Raw genomic sequence first — 16,335 nt, 5'->3', positions numbered from 1 at the left:
TAGTCTTGCAGACTCTAATACAGGAGTCTGTGTGTATGAGAGGCTGGAGAGATATTCTGAAGAACTGGGGTTTAGAGATATAAATCCGCTATTTCAGGGCTAATATAGGCTACAGCTTTGTCAGGCTGACGACGACAGGATTACCTGAAGAGGCGAGCAATCATCAATAGTTTGGGCAAGACCTGTTTTGTGCTGAGGGCAGGGATACACTCCTCATGTCAGCTACATTAAACGGGTCTGCTTATGGGAGGGCAATAAAAAAAAAAGTATTTGCTGCACCTGTTGCTGTACTGTCTTTGGGAAAAGATAAAAAATTGATATGCAAGTGGAGGAAGCACTGGTATTTATAGCGGGTGACTTTGTGGGTAGATGCGTGTGTTCGTGCCCACAGGGTTCTCGATCAGATGAGGAGTTATGATGAAGTGTTTTTTCTGTATTTTGTGATTTGACAAGCATCATGCCCCTTCTTTCCGATTCTCTTGCAGTTTCTACAGTTAAGACAAAGGAATACTTTTTCTGAATAATAATAATAATAATAAAAATAAATTGGTAAGCCTGTGTTGCTTTCAGCTAGATCATGAAGCTTCCCAGTCTGAAGATCCGGGATTTGACGAGGTATTCTAAAAATACTATAACCAGCTGTAAAATCAACTAAAAACACTAAGGCTCTGTTGACAGCATTGTCCAACAGCTAAGATGATTTTTAATGAAAACCACTGAATTTTTAGGATTAACAAGATGACTTTTACATTCCTAGAGAAAGAGTTGAATTACAAATCTTAAGATGTACCTTTCTGGCTCAAATGAAAACATGTGCTGCTTCAAGTAGCACCAGCTACTGGTTTCTAATTTTAAAATCTACATTTCTTCTGACAAATTATGAGTTAATTACAGAAGTACTTAAAAACACACAAACAGTGCACATACATTTTTTTTTAGTGCATTCATTGAATAAAGATGAGTGAACTAAGACAAGTCTTCTAAATGCTTGTTACCGTGATGCAAGAGAGGGGTTGAACTGTCTAGGTCAAGACTAAAGGTTGCCCTGTGTTACAGTGACTATTATTTGTAATGCCTTACAAGTTGATTTAAGTAACCTAAGTCAGGGATAAACAAAATTTTGTTTCTTTATGCTTGAGTTTGTCGTGTGTAGAGTAGCGTGAATGCTGTAAAGAAGACTTTGATATTCAAAGTTTTCATTTCATTTCCTTTTGAAAGAAATATTAAGAATTCAGAAGTTGAAAGTAAACCAGACAAGATTCAGATGCCATTAATGGAATTATATTGAGTTGTAGTAATATCCCTTAATCTTAAAAAGGTAAATCTCTTAGAGAATTAAGGGGTTTTTTGCTGCTTTTCATGCTGCGTGCGGTATTACGGCTAATACAGGTTGCTGTCGTGAAAGCAGCCTCGCTAATCCTGTTTGGAGAGCGGCTCGTTCTGTGCTCATTAGAAAAGGTACAAGCAGAGATATTGTAGGACCTTTGTTAAATAACTACTTAATTTCATCCCAGACGGAAGCAGATACCAAATCTGGAAATACGGTGGCAGGCTTCCCTGGGACTCGTCTCTAAAGCACCAAAACTTAGTCCGCGTGAGAAGCACCGCGTGTAACGTCCCGGTGTGCCGCAGAGGAACACGCGGCGGCGGGTGCAAACTTACATCAGCCAATTCAAGGGCAGGACTTGCTAGGAAAGGCACTGAAAACAGCTTATACTCATGTAAAAAGCTTCTACTCACCCTTCTCTGTGAGCTTCTCCTTTCTCTAGCTCCTGTATAACACCCAACAACACTTTTATGGTTTCCTGACTAGAGCTGATCAAATTTTCCATCATCTGAAGCTGGGCTTTCAAGTCCACAACTTCCGTGTGAGGCACGATTTGTTGGCATTCCTCGCTCACCGCGACGGCCGTCTGGCAAGGCGGGTTCTCCTCCATAGGCGAAACGTTTAGCTGAAGGGTCTGGTCGTTACATTCGGTGGCTTGGCACTGCACCCGCGAGGAGCAGGCTCGAGCATCTCCCGCCTGGGGCTGAACACCGTTGAGGTGCACGGTCCTCTTGTTGTCCTCCTCGGCCGTCGGGCACGGTGACCAGTCGGCCTCGGCCGCGAGGTGCGGCAGGTCGGGCTGCGAGGCGTTCGGCCCGGCCGCCGGTAAATAAACGGTGGCCACTTCAGTCTTGAAGACCCTCCCGTGGAGGGGCTGGGCAGCCTCCTCGCTCCCCAGCCGCCCCGCCGCCTGCTTCCCTCGGCCCAGCGGCCGGTCGGCGGCGGGCTCCTCCGAAGCGGGGTCGGCCAAGTTTGGGAGAGGAGGAGGAGGAAGAGGCGGCTCTTTGGGAGAGCTGTGCAAATCGCTGCGTGTCCAGGCCTCGGCCCCGTTGTCGCGGGATCCCGCGTTGGCGCGCTCGTGGAGGTGGGAAATGAACTCCGCCGTCTGCAGGCTGCCGGCCTTCTTGCTCCACTGAACGGCCTCCCCTGAGCTGCTGCCGTCTTTGTCCTTAATGTCTATTAGAAACCCGTTGTTTTCACTCTTAAAGGTGTCGACAGTCGAGGCGCTTTTAAGAATATTCCCTTTTTTTCGGTCCAGAGGGAAGGTCTGGTAACACTTTTTAAGATCAGGTGAAGTCTGAACTCCTGTGCTCTTGGTGACGTTGGGTATCGACCTCCGGGCAGGCACTGTCATGTACTTGCGATAAGCGGTTTTGTAGGAAAGGGCCTTGGCTTCTCTCTTGTCGGGATCCTGCGTGGTGGACAGCTGCTTGTCCCTCTGCTCGTTCTGGGCCTCGCAGATATCTTTAAATCTCACCTGGAGGGCTTTGTTGCGTTTCTTAATCTGCCGGTTGGGATCCAGCGCGTATTTCATCTCCAACGCCAGGGAAGCCGCTGGCTCAACTTCGCTTTCCGAGGCGGTGAGTAAGCATTTGCCGGGCTCCTTACTCACCATGATGCCTGCGTGCAAAAACAGTTCAAAAAGCCTCGTGTTACAACAGAAATGCTACGCCTCCCCCCCAGGTTTGCAATATTTGAGCTAACTTCCTCTGCTCGGACTGAAATGAACCTTTTTTGCTCTATTCTCCCAAGCCGTAGTCCTTCATGTTAGACTTTGGTGTTTTGCTAGAAAATCGTGCTTTTTAATCTTGATTTGTTAATGCCGCTTCCCAACCCGGTTTTCGTGGCACCAGAACCTTTTTCCCGACCCCTTTTCGGAGGACAGGCAACCATGGCTGTGGTGCCAGGGATGCTAGCTCGGCACTCGGACTTCACTGCAAGGGAATACAGGCTCTCAGGAGGAGAGAGTCCTTTGAATTTACTTGATAGTTAATAAAAAGTAGAGGGGAAAATGAAAAACAAGTCTCTTTGTACAAATAAAGAAGAGTATAGGGCACTGGCCACCCTTAATTCCCCTTTAATGCGAATGTTTAGTAGCAAGAAGTGTCAGCCTGGCATTATTTTTTTACAGTATGCTTGCGCTGCGTAGTGTGTTCGGCATCTTTGCAAGAAATTAACTGGTCGTTAGAGGTGTCATTATTTGGACTTTTAAAAAAAATGTACCTCATAACTAAACCTAGAACCTGGATATAGGTTAATTTTTATTAACCAGCAACTGGTTGGGACTGCTGTATGCATAAAATTGATGAACTATTGAAGTTCACGGAAGAAGTCAGCAGTGCATCAATTAAGGTTCTGCTTCAAATGCAAAGCAACCCATCCTTTACTCGAAGCAGTAATATGCCTTTATAATAGAGCTTCTTATCCCAAAGGATCCTAAAGCCCTAAAAAAAAAAAAATCCCCACAAAAAACCCTGTGATGATTCACAGAAATTACTTAATCTGCTATTGAAATATAAGCACCTCCTCAAGGATGAAAAGATGCCAACTGCTTAACGCAGCACAGAGCAAAATACCCAACAGCTCTCGTTGTACAGATCGTAGGGGATCGGTAGTGACTGCATAGTTAAGACCTCATTTTTACACCTCATTTGAAGTTGTCATTTTTACTCTCCTTTTGCACAAATTTCTCCCTAATGCTGAGATTTACTGTATTACCACATTCCCACTTAATCCAAGTATTCTGCATGCATCTCCTATTTAAACACCGAGGTACCCTCAGAGCGACTCAGAGTACAATCTAAAATGAGTAAAGGGACTTTCAGGTGTGGTATTTGAAATACATTTTTAATCAAAATTCTTTTGTCTATTAGATAGAAGGAAAAAAAAAAAAGTGGAGGTCTTGAAGAGTGAAGTGCCACAATAGCATACGCTTCATAAAGTCAGTTCAGTGGCACAAGTGAAAACATAATGGAGAAATTATTTTTCAATGGAAAAATGAATTTTTATGGATTTTTTTTTTTATAGTAACATTTCCCAGAAGTTATTAAGACACACAAATGTGCATGGCAGACAATCTGTATATGGCAAGGTTGGACTTCTGGGTTATCAAATTGCTTTCAAAAATCCTCATGCAAATGTGTCATCACCTTTGGTTTTTTTTTGTTTTACTTCCCTAGTCCCAGTAACTTGTGAACAAGTAACTGAAATATTCTAGAATCTGTCTGGTTTGCCTTTTTTTGGATCTAAGTTGGCAGGTTCAGGTAGCAGTGAGTGAGCAGCCGTCATTTTAGAAGGGGAAGTTTCTAGCTGAATCTGTGTGATGTAGTGGAAAGTCTAGAAGAAAGCAAAAAGAGGGAAGATTCAAGCCAAAAACATACACATAATGGGAACCGAGACTGCTAGATACTGGTTTTCAAACTAGGTATGTGTGTACAGGCCTAGTATCTGATACCAGGGTGACCGATCCCTTTTTTGGGGGAAAAGAGGTTATAAAATGGAGATGCTAGAGGGAAGCCTGAAGATAAAAAGCAACATAGGGTAGTAAAGTGATCTTTGGTACTCGGTGCCTGGGTGGAGGGTAAGGTCAGTTATCCCTGTGCCTTTATAATTGTACATCATGCACTAAACACACTTGGGGGGGCAGGAATAAATCAAATACATACAAATGTCAGGGATTTTTTGTTCCAGTTGAAACCTAGAGGAGTCAGTTGTGCTTTGCGGGGAGTATTAGTGTCCTATACTGGCTGCTTTGGGCCGCCTTTTAATTATAATCGTGTTTGCCAATGAAGTTATGCCTTCGTTTGGGAGCTGTTCTGCGTACAGAGCCCCACTGGTTCACAGCTTCCAAGGACGGTGATGGTAGGCAGTGCAGACAGACATCCACCTGTCTGTCTGTCTTGTCTATCTAGGGGTGGAATTTAGGAATGAATGCTTTAGTGCATAATGAAGTGCTGAATAAGATACAAACTTGATCCATTAGCCTGGAATTGGACAGGCGTTAGCTTTAGCCACGGCTAAAATATGTTGTAAAAACTTACTGTCAAACCCCAAAACTCTGCACTTTCGTTAATGTGGAACTACTGGAAGCAGATCTTCCACAACGGTCTGCTAAATTAATGAGTTTTCCAACAACTAAATGCAATAACACAACAGCCATTATATCCATTAGTTTTCAAATCCGCTAATGCGAGTTCATGCACTACTAAAACTGTAGCAAATCTAAAATGTTGCATTTACAAAGATGGGGAAAATTCGTTAATTATGTCTGAAAAGAGGGCATGAATTTTACCTGTAAGAGGCTTACAAAAACTGGTGGTTAGATCTGAAAGTCACTTATTACAAACAGCTCTAGGGATGCCTCAGAGTTGTCAAAGTGAGTTTTCTGGCACTTGGTTATTTGACAGTAGGATCTACTAACATACCTTTATTTTAAAGTACTGGCTTGATAGTTTATTGGTGCACCTCTGCCCTGTCTCAGTTTTCAGATTACTTCCGATATCGCTTTAATCCCGTAATCTTTGGGGCTGTTTGGAATGATTTAACAGATGGAATTAATGGAGTCCGTAACCCAGATGAAACCAGGAGTCTGGCGATATTGTACAGAACAGAGGGAGATAAATGGGGTACTGTATTCTGTGATGCAGTTAATTTGAAGCATGTCTTTAATAGCCAATAAATTGATTCTTCAAGAATTACTTGTCTCCCCCTCCCAGTTGCAGAAGCTTGATTGATTTAGCTAATCTAGAGTTTTCTAGTCCTTGGACTAATGTTTTTATAGGTATCTTGATTCAGAATGACAACAACCAAAAGAACTAGGGTTTTTTTTAAGCCTTACTCAGATCTCGGTGTCTCCAAGGAGAGCTGTATGTGCACATGTGATAAAAACACAACAGTTGAGCAAACAGTTGATTGCGATGAAATATTTAACACGGAGGAGTTTATATAATACTCTTTTGTGTGGTTTCATTTTTGTTTTGGAGAAGGTGTTGACTCCAGCTTTGGCTTACTTAGGCACCAGCATTTACAACATCATCTCACAGGAGGCCTCGCTTAATTGTTCAGCCCGTGCTAGAGGTCTGCCCTCTTCCCACTGAAGCTGGTGCCAGAATTCTTGTTACTTTCCCGGGGAATGGGACCACGCCATGGGTACAGCCTGGACCCAGACTGGGCGGGAGGCTGGGGAAGGACATCTCGTCGTCATCTGTCCCCTCTCCCTGCAGCACTCCTGGAGTTCTGCTGCCCGTTACTCAGCTCGGCAGTGTTCGCTGGAACACGAGGCAAGGCTGGCAGAGATCAAATTGTGGCTGTGAACTACGATAGAAGCTGCAGGATTTTTGGATACTTTAGGAAACTACTGAGATGGAGTCTCTCGGTTTGCCTGACGACTGCAGAATTTATGGCTTGCTCTGTCAAGGGGCTAATAAAGGCTTTGACTTTGAATTTTAGTTGTAGGTGCCAATTAAGTACAGATAATAAACTTTTTGTCTGTAGTTACTCTAAACAAACCCTGATTACATGAGATGATTCGCTAAACTAAATATTTAACTAACCACAGAGCTTATTTTTCAGTTTTTAGCCTTGATTTGTTGATAAACTTCTGGCTGATTACCCTTAAGCAGCATTCCCTTATGTTTGAATATGGAAATAAACTATTAAATAATAATAATAGTAAAAAAAGAGATGCACAGAGAAGCCTTAAGTTAGTGTAAAATCTTCAGGGTAAGTTATGGAAACCACCTTCTTTGTTATTTCAGGTTCCCCCTGGCATGTTTTAGTCAATTAATCAAATCCTTCCTTTTCAGTTCTGCATTTATTGATGCTGTCCAGATTTCTTGCCCTCGGTTCAGCAATGCAGTGGGCATTTCTAGGAAGGAGACCTATTTTATGTGATTCATGCCTCAATTATGAGGAGCCGTGGCTTCCCAGCAGTTCAAGGTTGGGAACAGGTTCAAGTCTGTGTCAGCAGGTAAAGCTTAGGTACATAACTAAATCTTTCCAGGACCTCGACTCTTAATCCAAAACTCTGCAAAGTCACTGCCCTATAAGGTGAATGACAGTGTTGAATTTCCAGACTGATTTGTTAATGAAGGAAAAGGAGATTTGCAGCTTACCTTTATAATTTAAATTTTATTTCTGTCCATTTTAGGATACAGAAGTATACTCAAAGACTAAATGTGCTAATAAGCAGAGGGGAGTTAAACTTTCCAAGTTCCAAATGCAGATGAACAGCATAGTTTTCAGTCTGTACTTTCAGACCAAATGGAGGCTTTAGAGATGCCCCTGTAAACACATTGAGAGCGCACAGAGTTTCGCTGCACGTACCTAATAGCTTAAAGGGAAAATAACGCGAGGGGTTGTGCAAGTACTTGGGCTTCATCACGTAAAGGAGGGCTCATCAATAATCTGCAACATCTCTAGGCTTCTGAATATATCAAGGCTATACTTTCTCATAAGGACTCCCTGCTGCCTCATATGCTACTCTGATATGTCTAAACATTATCATAAAATTTAATAATCATATTTTTCCAAAAACTATTTAATGTCTAGAAGTCATCTTCTGAGTGTAGACGTAGAATATAATACACGTCTGTTTTAAAAAATAGACATTTGAAAGAAACTTAAATTTACTTCATATAAACAAATACAAGATAGAAGCTTATTGTGTAAATTCTAAATATACCACCGTGTAAACCACTGATGGCAAGCTGAGGATATTTTACATGTAATCTGAATGTTTTTCTTAATTTTGTGTTAAATAGGCTGCTTCTAATACCAGTTACTTCTTCAACTTTCGGATGTTTTGAACTTCATTAATTTAAGAGTATTTTCAGCCTTTCAAAAGGAATCAATTTGTTAGACTTAACGACCGTGTTGTTACGATGCAAACTTAAAATCATATAGTAGTATCCTAAACATTGGCAAGCAATTTCCAGTAAACAACACTGTACTGATAAAAACGTTGGAAACCATGCCGGATCTTAGCCAGCTATTACGAGTTGTTTGCAGAAGCTGTTCCTGTGCATTACAAAGTTGTAACATACAAGTATGAGGACAAAACAGGACTTCTGGATAACATCAAGGGTGCAGGTACGCTCAGTGTTCGTGGTGTAACAAGTAGTGATGATGATTACGAGGAACCCCCCTGAATGTAGCTATTGACATAAACACTGGCGTGGCAGACCAGTCTGTCTCCCTTTTATCAGAGCTGTTCATGTAGAATAATAGAGTTGGCAGTGCTGGTAAATGTCAAACTAGTGGTTTTTGGTGATTTGTTTTCTTTTTTAAATCTGTTTTGAAACCCTTAGGCATTGAACTTGCATTTTCTTACTCTTGAACTTCCTTATTTAATGCTCAGTCCTGACTTCATTCTTATTGCTGCATTTATGTATTCTGTATTTTATCAAGCAGAGGGTGAATTGCCCTAGCCTTATCATGCTCCTGTCTGGAGAACCTTGCACCACTTCAGTGCAGCACAGAGCATGACTACCACTTGCCTAAAATCCGTACTTTTCAGCCTGTGGTCTGGAGACACTTGGAGATTTCTCACCTATGTTATTGCTGTGCGTACAGAAAAGCAAGCTCCTGTGTGCTCCCTAACAAAATTACAGTTGGTGAAGGGTGGTGGTGGTTATATTTTCACTGGAAAAAAAAAATTAAAAATTAAGAGGTTCCATAGACTGAAACCAAGTCTACTAACTTAGACAGATCCTTTATTTTTTAATTACATTCTCCTGCAAAAAACAGCTTTGGGATGCATTATGTAGAAATAATGCATTGCACTGTAAACTACAAACGTGTGGCAGAGCTGTGATGTTCTTAGTACAATTTGGAAAAAATGGATTTATTGATCACCTAGTTTCAGTGATGACATGTGATGGATTCGTAATTGCCTTGAAAGTCTTCCCTTGGAATAAACATGATCATATGGCCTTGGATTTGTCTTCCCCCCCCCCCCCCCCCCCCATCCTCTGAGAATGTATGTAAGAGTATATGACAGCTAATGGCTGAGAGACAATAAATGCCTTTAAGTGCCCTTGTGAGCTTTAGCTTTGGAACTAAGTGGCAACAAATAAACTGTATGATTTAATAAGCCTGTAGAATTTTAGATAGGAGAGGAATCTATTGTAGGATAAACTATTTAAAATTTTCCTTCCAAAACAAAGCAATTTCCCTGAGTGCACAAGCTGCTATATGTGCTACCTTCTATAATTCTGACACGTCTACTACGCGTCCTGAACACAAATTTTAGTAATACTTAGGTTTTATTGCTTCCTATGTTGTTATATGCATGAAATTAAAAGGAATCCATTCAACGTGATAAAATTCTGTACAATAAGGGTTACTTTTCCCATAACGTTGGTGCCACTGATACTAACAGGAGGTTTGCACTTGAATTAAAAACCAATATAGACCCTTGTGGTCTGAGTTAATAACTGTTAACTTCATATTGGGACAAATGCAATGTCAGAAGATATTCCCTGTCAATTCAGTGTTGTTAGAACGTCAAACACTTGCTAGGATTTAGTGTAGTGGAAAAAATAACATTACTATTAAAAGAATTATGCTTATTTTTCTTACTGTGCTATGCAGCTATTGCCACTATGAAAATCTGAGTAAAGGTGTTTTAGCATTATTTTGCCATGTAAATCTGTGCAACTCTTTGTCAGTGTTACAGCTGGTACTCGCAGTCTAAGGATGCTGCTGAGGATGTGTTGCTAGGAGAATCACAAATAGTTCTGCTTATACTGTTCTGTCTTCCAGGAGTCCAAAAGCCAGTGTACTTTCACTGGAAGGCTTTTTCATTTTTATGGGACTTTCTGTTAAATAATTTAAATAGCGAGCTGTTAAAATCAAGAGCTTAAAGACAGTTCCTTATCTACGTTATTGTGGAATGCTAACTTTTAATTGTTTAGTGAACATCAATAGTTTTTATGGGTGTTCCAGGAAAAAAAAAAAACAAACCACACCACCACCACCAAATGACAGGAGGAAAAAAGCAGTTCTGCTCTTTAGCTTCACCCAACAGGTTTGCAAAACTGTCAGACCAGACCTCCAGAGAGCGTGATCTTGGGCGCTAGGGACTGCGGACACATCCAGACTGCAAGCACCGACGTCGGCTGCAGCTTATCTTCCTTTTTCATCGTAGCTCTTCAAATGTTGGGTGAAGAGGGAAAAGGAGATAAGTGGGTTCCAAGGCCCTGCTTTGCTCTTGCGGCCCTGGTTGGGCCGTGCAGGTACTGGGAAGGCACGTTCCCCTGGGAACGCCGATCATCTCCCCGCATGGAAAATGCGTCCTGCTCTCGGCTCGGGCTTGCTACAAATGGGAGATGACAGACAGGAATGACTTTCCTGAGGTCAGTGTGGTTAAGGCATCAGAACGTCGTTGGCGCTTTCGCCTTGGATTAGGGTAACAGGCAGACAAGCCTTGGGAGGGTGTGAAGTGGCGCTGGGTGATTTAGGTCTAAAACCTGACGTCATTAGCAGGATATTAATTGGTGAATAGTATCAGTCTAGGAGATGCGGATTTGCACTCCAGTGCTGTCAGCAGTCGCCGTGTAATTTTCACCTTCTTGAGGGACCCCCTTTGTGAGCTGTTTCTGGCTTCAAGCGGGTTCTGGCTCTGCTGTAACTGTAAATTATCAATGGGCCGTCAGACCTGAGCGTGCTGATGTTGGTGAAAGGCGAGAGAAGTGCGCAAATCGGTTTGAATTCTGCTGTAGCAGAGACTTGTACAAAACCGAGCATTAGTTACCCCAAAAGAGTGTTATTAGCAGAGCAAAAAGCTGTGTTTTAATTGCTGTACTTCGAGTGAATAATAGTCCCTAATGTTGCAAAACTTCCTTCATAAAAGCTGGTTCTAAGACGCTTTTGAAGTAAGTAACGTGAAGGAAGAGCCAAACTCTGACGTGAGCGGGATTTATCTTAACTTTCAACATTGGTGCGAATGCTCCAAATCTCAGCCCCCAACATCTCGAGTTCCCCTCAAACACGAAGGCTCTGGGAGCAGGGTCGGAGTTGATGGGTTGCACTGGTGCCAACAGCTCATTCCAGGTCACCCGGGAAAACTGGTTTGGTTTAGTGTGGGAAGAACTGTGTGGAGAATGGAGAGAAGCAATGAGAGTGCGCAGAGATGGTGTGGAGAGGTTGAATAAATTGCTTCCAGGTTTTGTGGACCTGGGACAATGTGGGCAAGGTCTCGAAATGAACGTTCTGGTGATGGTGTTTTAGGACAGGTTATTTGTGGTCCGGGTGATTAGGAACTGTGTCAAGGTAGAAGGTACTCTGAAGAATAGTCATATGCCCCTTTTGTCCGTTTGAGTTGCATACTCTGCTTGTCAGAAGCTGGAGGATCATGGCTGAGAACTCCCCTGTGATTAATCAGAATTGCCTGATAACGCTCTAGGCAGTAGGACAGTCTACTAGACAGATAATTTGCTTCACGTTTATTGTGGCTTTGTGTGTGTTTTATACTATCACAAAGTGTGACTGCAAGAATATAACACATAATTCTCACCAACTTGCTCAGCTAGGGCTATCTAAAATACACAGATTTCATCTTGAATTCGGCAACTCGGGCTCAGTCTACAGAATGGATCAGTGTTACTGGTGTTACCAGGCAGTTCAAGCATAATTTCGGCTGAATTACTCTCTTCAGCACTGGGATGTTTTATCTGTCGTTCTGTCAGCTCCTTAGAGTTATTGCTCTGTTTTATTTGCCGATGGCCTTGATACACAAAAATGTATTAAGCTGATCCACAAGTTAAATTTCTTTACTCGTGGATATCTCCTCATTCATTTCTGATTGTATTTGCAGAAGAGAATAATGAATACATAACAAAATGGGCCTGAACAACCAATTACTAATGATCTGAAGGAGAGATTGGGCTTGCTGTAGAATTTTTTTTTTTCTTATTCATATATAAATACACAAACATTAGTGATTCCACTGAATTGTCCCTTCTTCCTTCTCCCAAGGACAGCAGGAAGTAACTAACCAGACCCAAACTACTTCTCCCGTTACTAACTTTTAAAATACAGTCCTGAATTTACACACCTGCTGAAGTGGGTTTGTGTTGAGCATCACGGAGCCTCTGTTTCAGTTCTTAAAACTCATTTACGCCATGGTTGGGCTGTATAACCTGCCTCACCTTTGGCCTCACCAACTTGTGCCAGGCAACAACTCTGGCACGAGCGCTGGCTGCTGTGACTTTCTGGGAAGCACAAAAGCGGCTTGCTGGGGTGAAGCTGGGGTGTTACCCGGACCCAGACTACCCCGTAGTTTTGGATATATCCGGCCAGGCTGTGGCCACAGTGGTGGGCGTTGTGTGTGTCACTGAAATTTAACACGACTTCTTAGTCCTGTGGCTTAGGTCACTGTGCAAGTGGGATGGAAGTAATTCAGTTGTATAGGTCTCATAATTCTGGTCAAAGTAGGGTCTAAATACAAAATGTCAATTTTTAACTAACTGGCAGTTGTGCTGGATGTTTTTAGCGGTACAGCAAAGGTTTTGCAGCTTGAAGTGCTATGGCTATGACTTGGTTCATAGGCCTGTCTCTTGTACGACTGAATCGCTGACTAGGTGTCTGTTTTTTCCTGGAGGTTAAAAGAAAAAGAAGAGGTGAGGAAGGGAAAGTGAGGAGGAGCACAACACAAGTAAATCCTTCTTTGTTTGCTTTTGACGCTTCCTCCTCACTTAAACCGTATGGAATCGCCTTCCCTTGCTTTTGTTTTTAAAATGGTTTAATTCTGTAACGACGTGGGCTTTATTTACAGGCAGGCTGTAGCAATCGTGGACAGGCAAAAATAACACGAACCACTTCTCTTCCCTGTGGATGTCATAAACATGAGTTAAGGTTGGGGTTTTGCCAGTGTGATTTCAGTACGAATAATAAGGAATGCCTGTACCAGGTAAAATGGAAGTAAAAGTAAGTATAGATAGAGGAAAAAGTCTTTGGATGGTGTAGACTGATAAAAAAAAAGAGAAGCTAATGGTCTCTCTGGAGATGGGCAGAAGACTTCAGCTTTGCATCCGAAGGAACAGGATGTCCCGGCAGAAATCAATACGGGAGAAGGCGTTTTTCAGCACACAGAACTGGTGCTGAAAAAGGGCCCTACAGCTGAGGCAGACAGCACCCACAGAAAAAAAAAAGTTTGCAGAGGGCTTCCCCAATGCTCGTGTGCTCTGAAGAAGCCAGCGTGCCGTATGCTGTCTCTGCAGATCTTGTGAAATGGGGTGCAAAAGCCATGTGCTTGCACGGTCTGATGTATAACTGCATTTTTAGCCTGCTTAATGAAACTCTGGTGTTAGATGAGGCTTTTTGGAAACCAAACTGGCAGCGTTCCTGCAGGAGAAGCCAGTGCAGCAAACGGTTTATCTAACACTGTTGTACTCCTCTAGGAAATGTTCCTTTTTGCGTGTCGCTGGCCGATTTGCTCTGCTCTCCCATTAAGTACTGGACTATGGGTGAACACTTCGCTTTGTCTTGCTTCCTAGTACGCAAATATTATCTTACTAGTTGTAGTTTCTCACACTAAAAAGTAATACTAAGGTGTCATTTCAAATGTGAGAAACTTCCAGGTAATTTGGCTGCACGTAGCCATACAGTTGAACTTGTAGCATGTGCACGAGCACACTGTGGGCAGGCACAATACCGGTTACAAATGCCTGCTCCGGTCTGTCTTTTAGTTGCTGCAGCCTCAGATATATTTGGCCATAACTGTATAGCTTTTGTGAGATGTTTTAACACACTTTTTTTGATATGGGCTGAGTCTGAGGCCAAATGATCAGTGACGTGCAGAGACTCGGGAACCTGGTATGTGGTAGAGCTCCAGCACTTCCCTGCAAGGTCAAAAATCTCCTCTTGTAATAACAGGTGAAGAAGTTCACATCTGCACCCAAATATCGTAGGACTTGGAGGCCTTCAGTCCCAGGGCTTTCAAATCTCTGTTTAATTCAGACTGTGAACATGCCCCTTATTCTTCCACACTCCTCTGGACTGAAATGAGTGAATTTGGCCGGAAAAAATCTTTACTAGAGTAGAATCAGGCCTGGTGTCTTTCTGCCACTGAAGGGAAAGAAACAAACAAAGAGGAGGACGCCAGGAGTTGCTGTTTGCTCATGGAATTGTTATTTTTACAACCAATTACCTTTGCCTATGAGACTTGGGCTTGGATGTATAACTGGAAAGCAGAGGAGTCTTAAGGCGCTGATCACCACGACACTGTGCTGTGCAAACGTATAAACAAGTTGAACTATTTTTGAGAGTATTAAGGGATCAGCAGAGAGGCTGTTCGCTGCCTGAATGTAGTAAAATTGTATTAAATAGACTTCAAAGTGGGGATGTGCCACTAAAATAAGAGGATGCTGTGATCACATTCTGTGTGGTCAATAATAATTTAAAATTGAATGTCAGTGCCTAGCGAGTCGTACCCGTGTCTGTTCATAGGTTATACAATATTTTCTAAGCAGAATAAAATCAAGCACCAATTTTGAGAGGGCTAAATATGGAACTCCCACTGTATTCACGACTGAGATTTTTTTTTTTCCCCTTAAATACGCTCATGATCTCACTTCCTTAAAGCCTATTTAATTTGCAAACTGATTAATAAAAATATAAGAGTATTGTGCTATAGAGCAGATTTGCTGCTTACATGTTTTTTAACATCTTGCACAAATCTTTAACAGTTCTTTACATAGTGGCTGTCAAAGCAGAACATAAGATGTTTACAATAGCTAGTTTAAGCAAGCATGTGAATTTTTTACGTTCTCAAATATTGTGGATTTACTGTAATTTCCTCAAGTGTGCATGAATTGTGACGACGGCTGGATAAGGAACTGCCTTGAGACATCACAGCTCAGTAGCCCTCTGGAAGTATCCTTACATTTTAGCACAGAGTTTTGGCCAGCTAATGGGTTTCTGTGGCTTTCGGAACCACACTGGTGACTGCAGAGGACCGGTATTGCTGCGCTGGCTCTGAAATTCTCCAGAACAGGCTAAACAAAACATCAGCCTTAACATCTCACTGTCATTTGTACAGTCTGTGGTTGAGTTTGGATTTCCAAGTACCGTAACGGTGTGTTGTGGTGACCAACAGTGTTCGGTCCCCAGTAGTGCATGTCAGGCAGGCGACGCACGCTCTGTCCCTTGGCTCTTGGGCTCCTCTGCTATATTCTCCTTCTATACATTAATCTCCACTGAACTTAGTTATTCTTTATTTATTTTTTCCCTCTGAATGCATTAGATGTGCTGTGCATCTCGTACAAAAATGCTTCTGTCAGTGAAATAGTTAAGGGAGGAAAAAACAAATGCAGGGATGATCTTATGAGCTACTTGTTTGTGAGCTTAATTAGTCGAAGGGTGCATTGAATGTTAAGTGCTGTCCCTCTTGATAAGTAACTAACACTTTCTTTTGTGGTGCTGTTTCCCAGCTGGGTTTTTTTACGTGTCAGTCTGGGGGAAAGGCAGCAATTTCATTCAAGATGAGAATTATTTTGAGCATCTTGTTAAGAGAATATACGTAGTTAATAATTATGAAGCCCTAAAGAATACCTATTTTTCATCAAGGGCATCATGACGTCCTTAACCACAAAAAAAAAGCTTATTTAGAATCAGCCCTCCCCAGCGAGCTCATTCTGTGAAGGCAGTATGCTTGCAATGCAACAGCACCTTGAACTCTGGGGCAGTAATTTTATTTTACGACTGTTCACTCTTAGTATTTGGATTAGCAATATACATTATGTATTTCTGTTGGAATCAATGACTCTGTGCCATCACTGTATAGAATATAAACCTCCAGACGATAAATTAGTAACATCTCAGCACTGAGATATTTTCATCTGAGCTGCCCATATGCATTTATAATGCTAGAATAAAAAAATCCAACTGTTAACTTAGAACTGTTATTTGTACTTGAAAAGAACAGTATTATTGTAGTAAAGAAAGGCAGGCACGAGCAGGCAGGAACGCCAATAGGCTTCACCCCAAAAGTAAGGAAATAGGTTACT

The 16,335-nt window shown here is 42.1% G+C and overlaps 2 protein-coding genes across 2 annotated transcripts in view; one reads left to right on the top strand and one right to left on the bottom strand.

Moving 5' to 3' along the window:
• INSYN2A (inhibitory synaptic factor 2A) overlaps positions 1-2,942 on the bottom strand; it is a 31,301-nt gene extending 28,359 nt beyond the window's left edge. Inside the window, exon 1 of the mRNA XM_086467230.1 lies at positions 1,741-2,942. Within this exon, the coding sequence (XP_086323356.1) occupies positions 1,741-2,942 (1,202 nt within the window). The remainder of the gene's footprint in view (positions 1-1,740) is intronic.
• DOCK1 (dedicator of cytokinesis 1) overlaps positions 1-16,335 on the top strand; it is a 311,635-nt gene that overhangs the window by 135,555 nt on the left and 159,745 nt on the right. The window lies entirely within an intron of this gene.

This window comes from Leptosomus discolor, chromosome 6 (genome assembly GCF_034619465.1).
Source record: "Leptosomus discolor isolate bLepDis1 chromosome 6, bLepDis1.hap2, whole genome shotgun sequence".
Classification (NCBI taxonomy): Eukaryota; Metazoa; Chordata; class Aves; order Leptosomiformes; family Leptosomidae; genus Leptosomus; species Leptosomus discolor.
The sequence above is the reverse complement of the archived record's forward strand: the minus strand, read 5'-3'. Positions and strand labels throughout refer to the sequence as shown.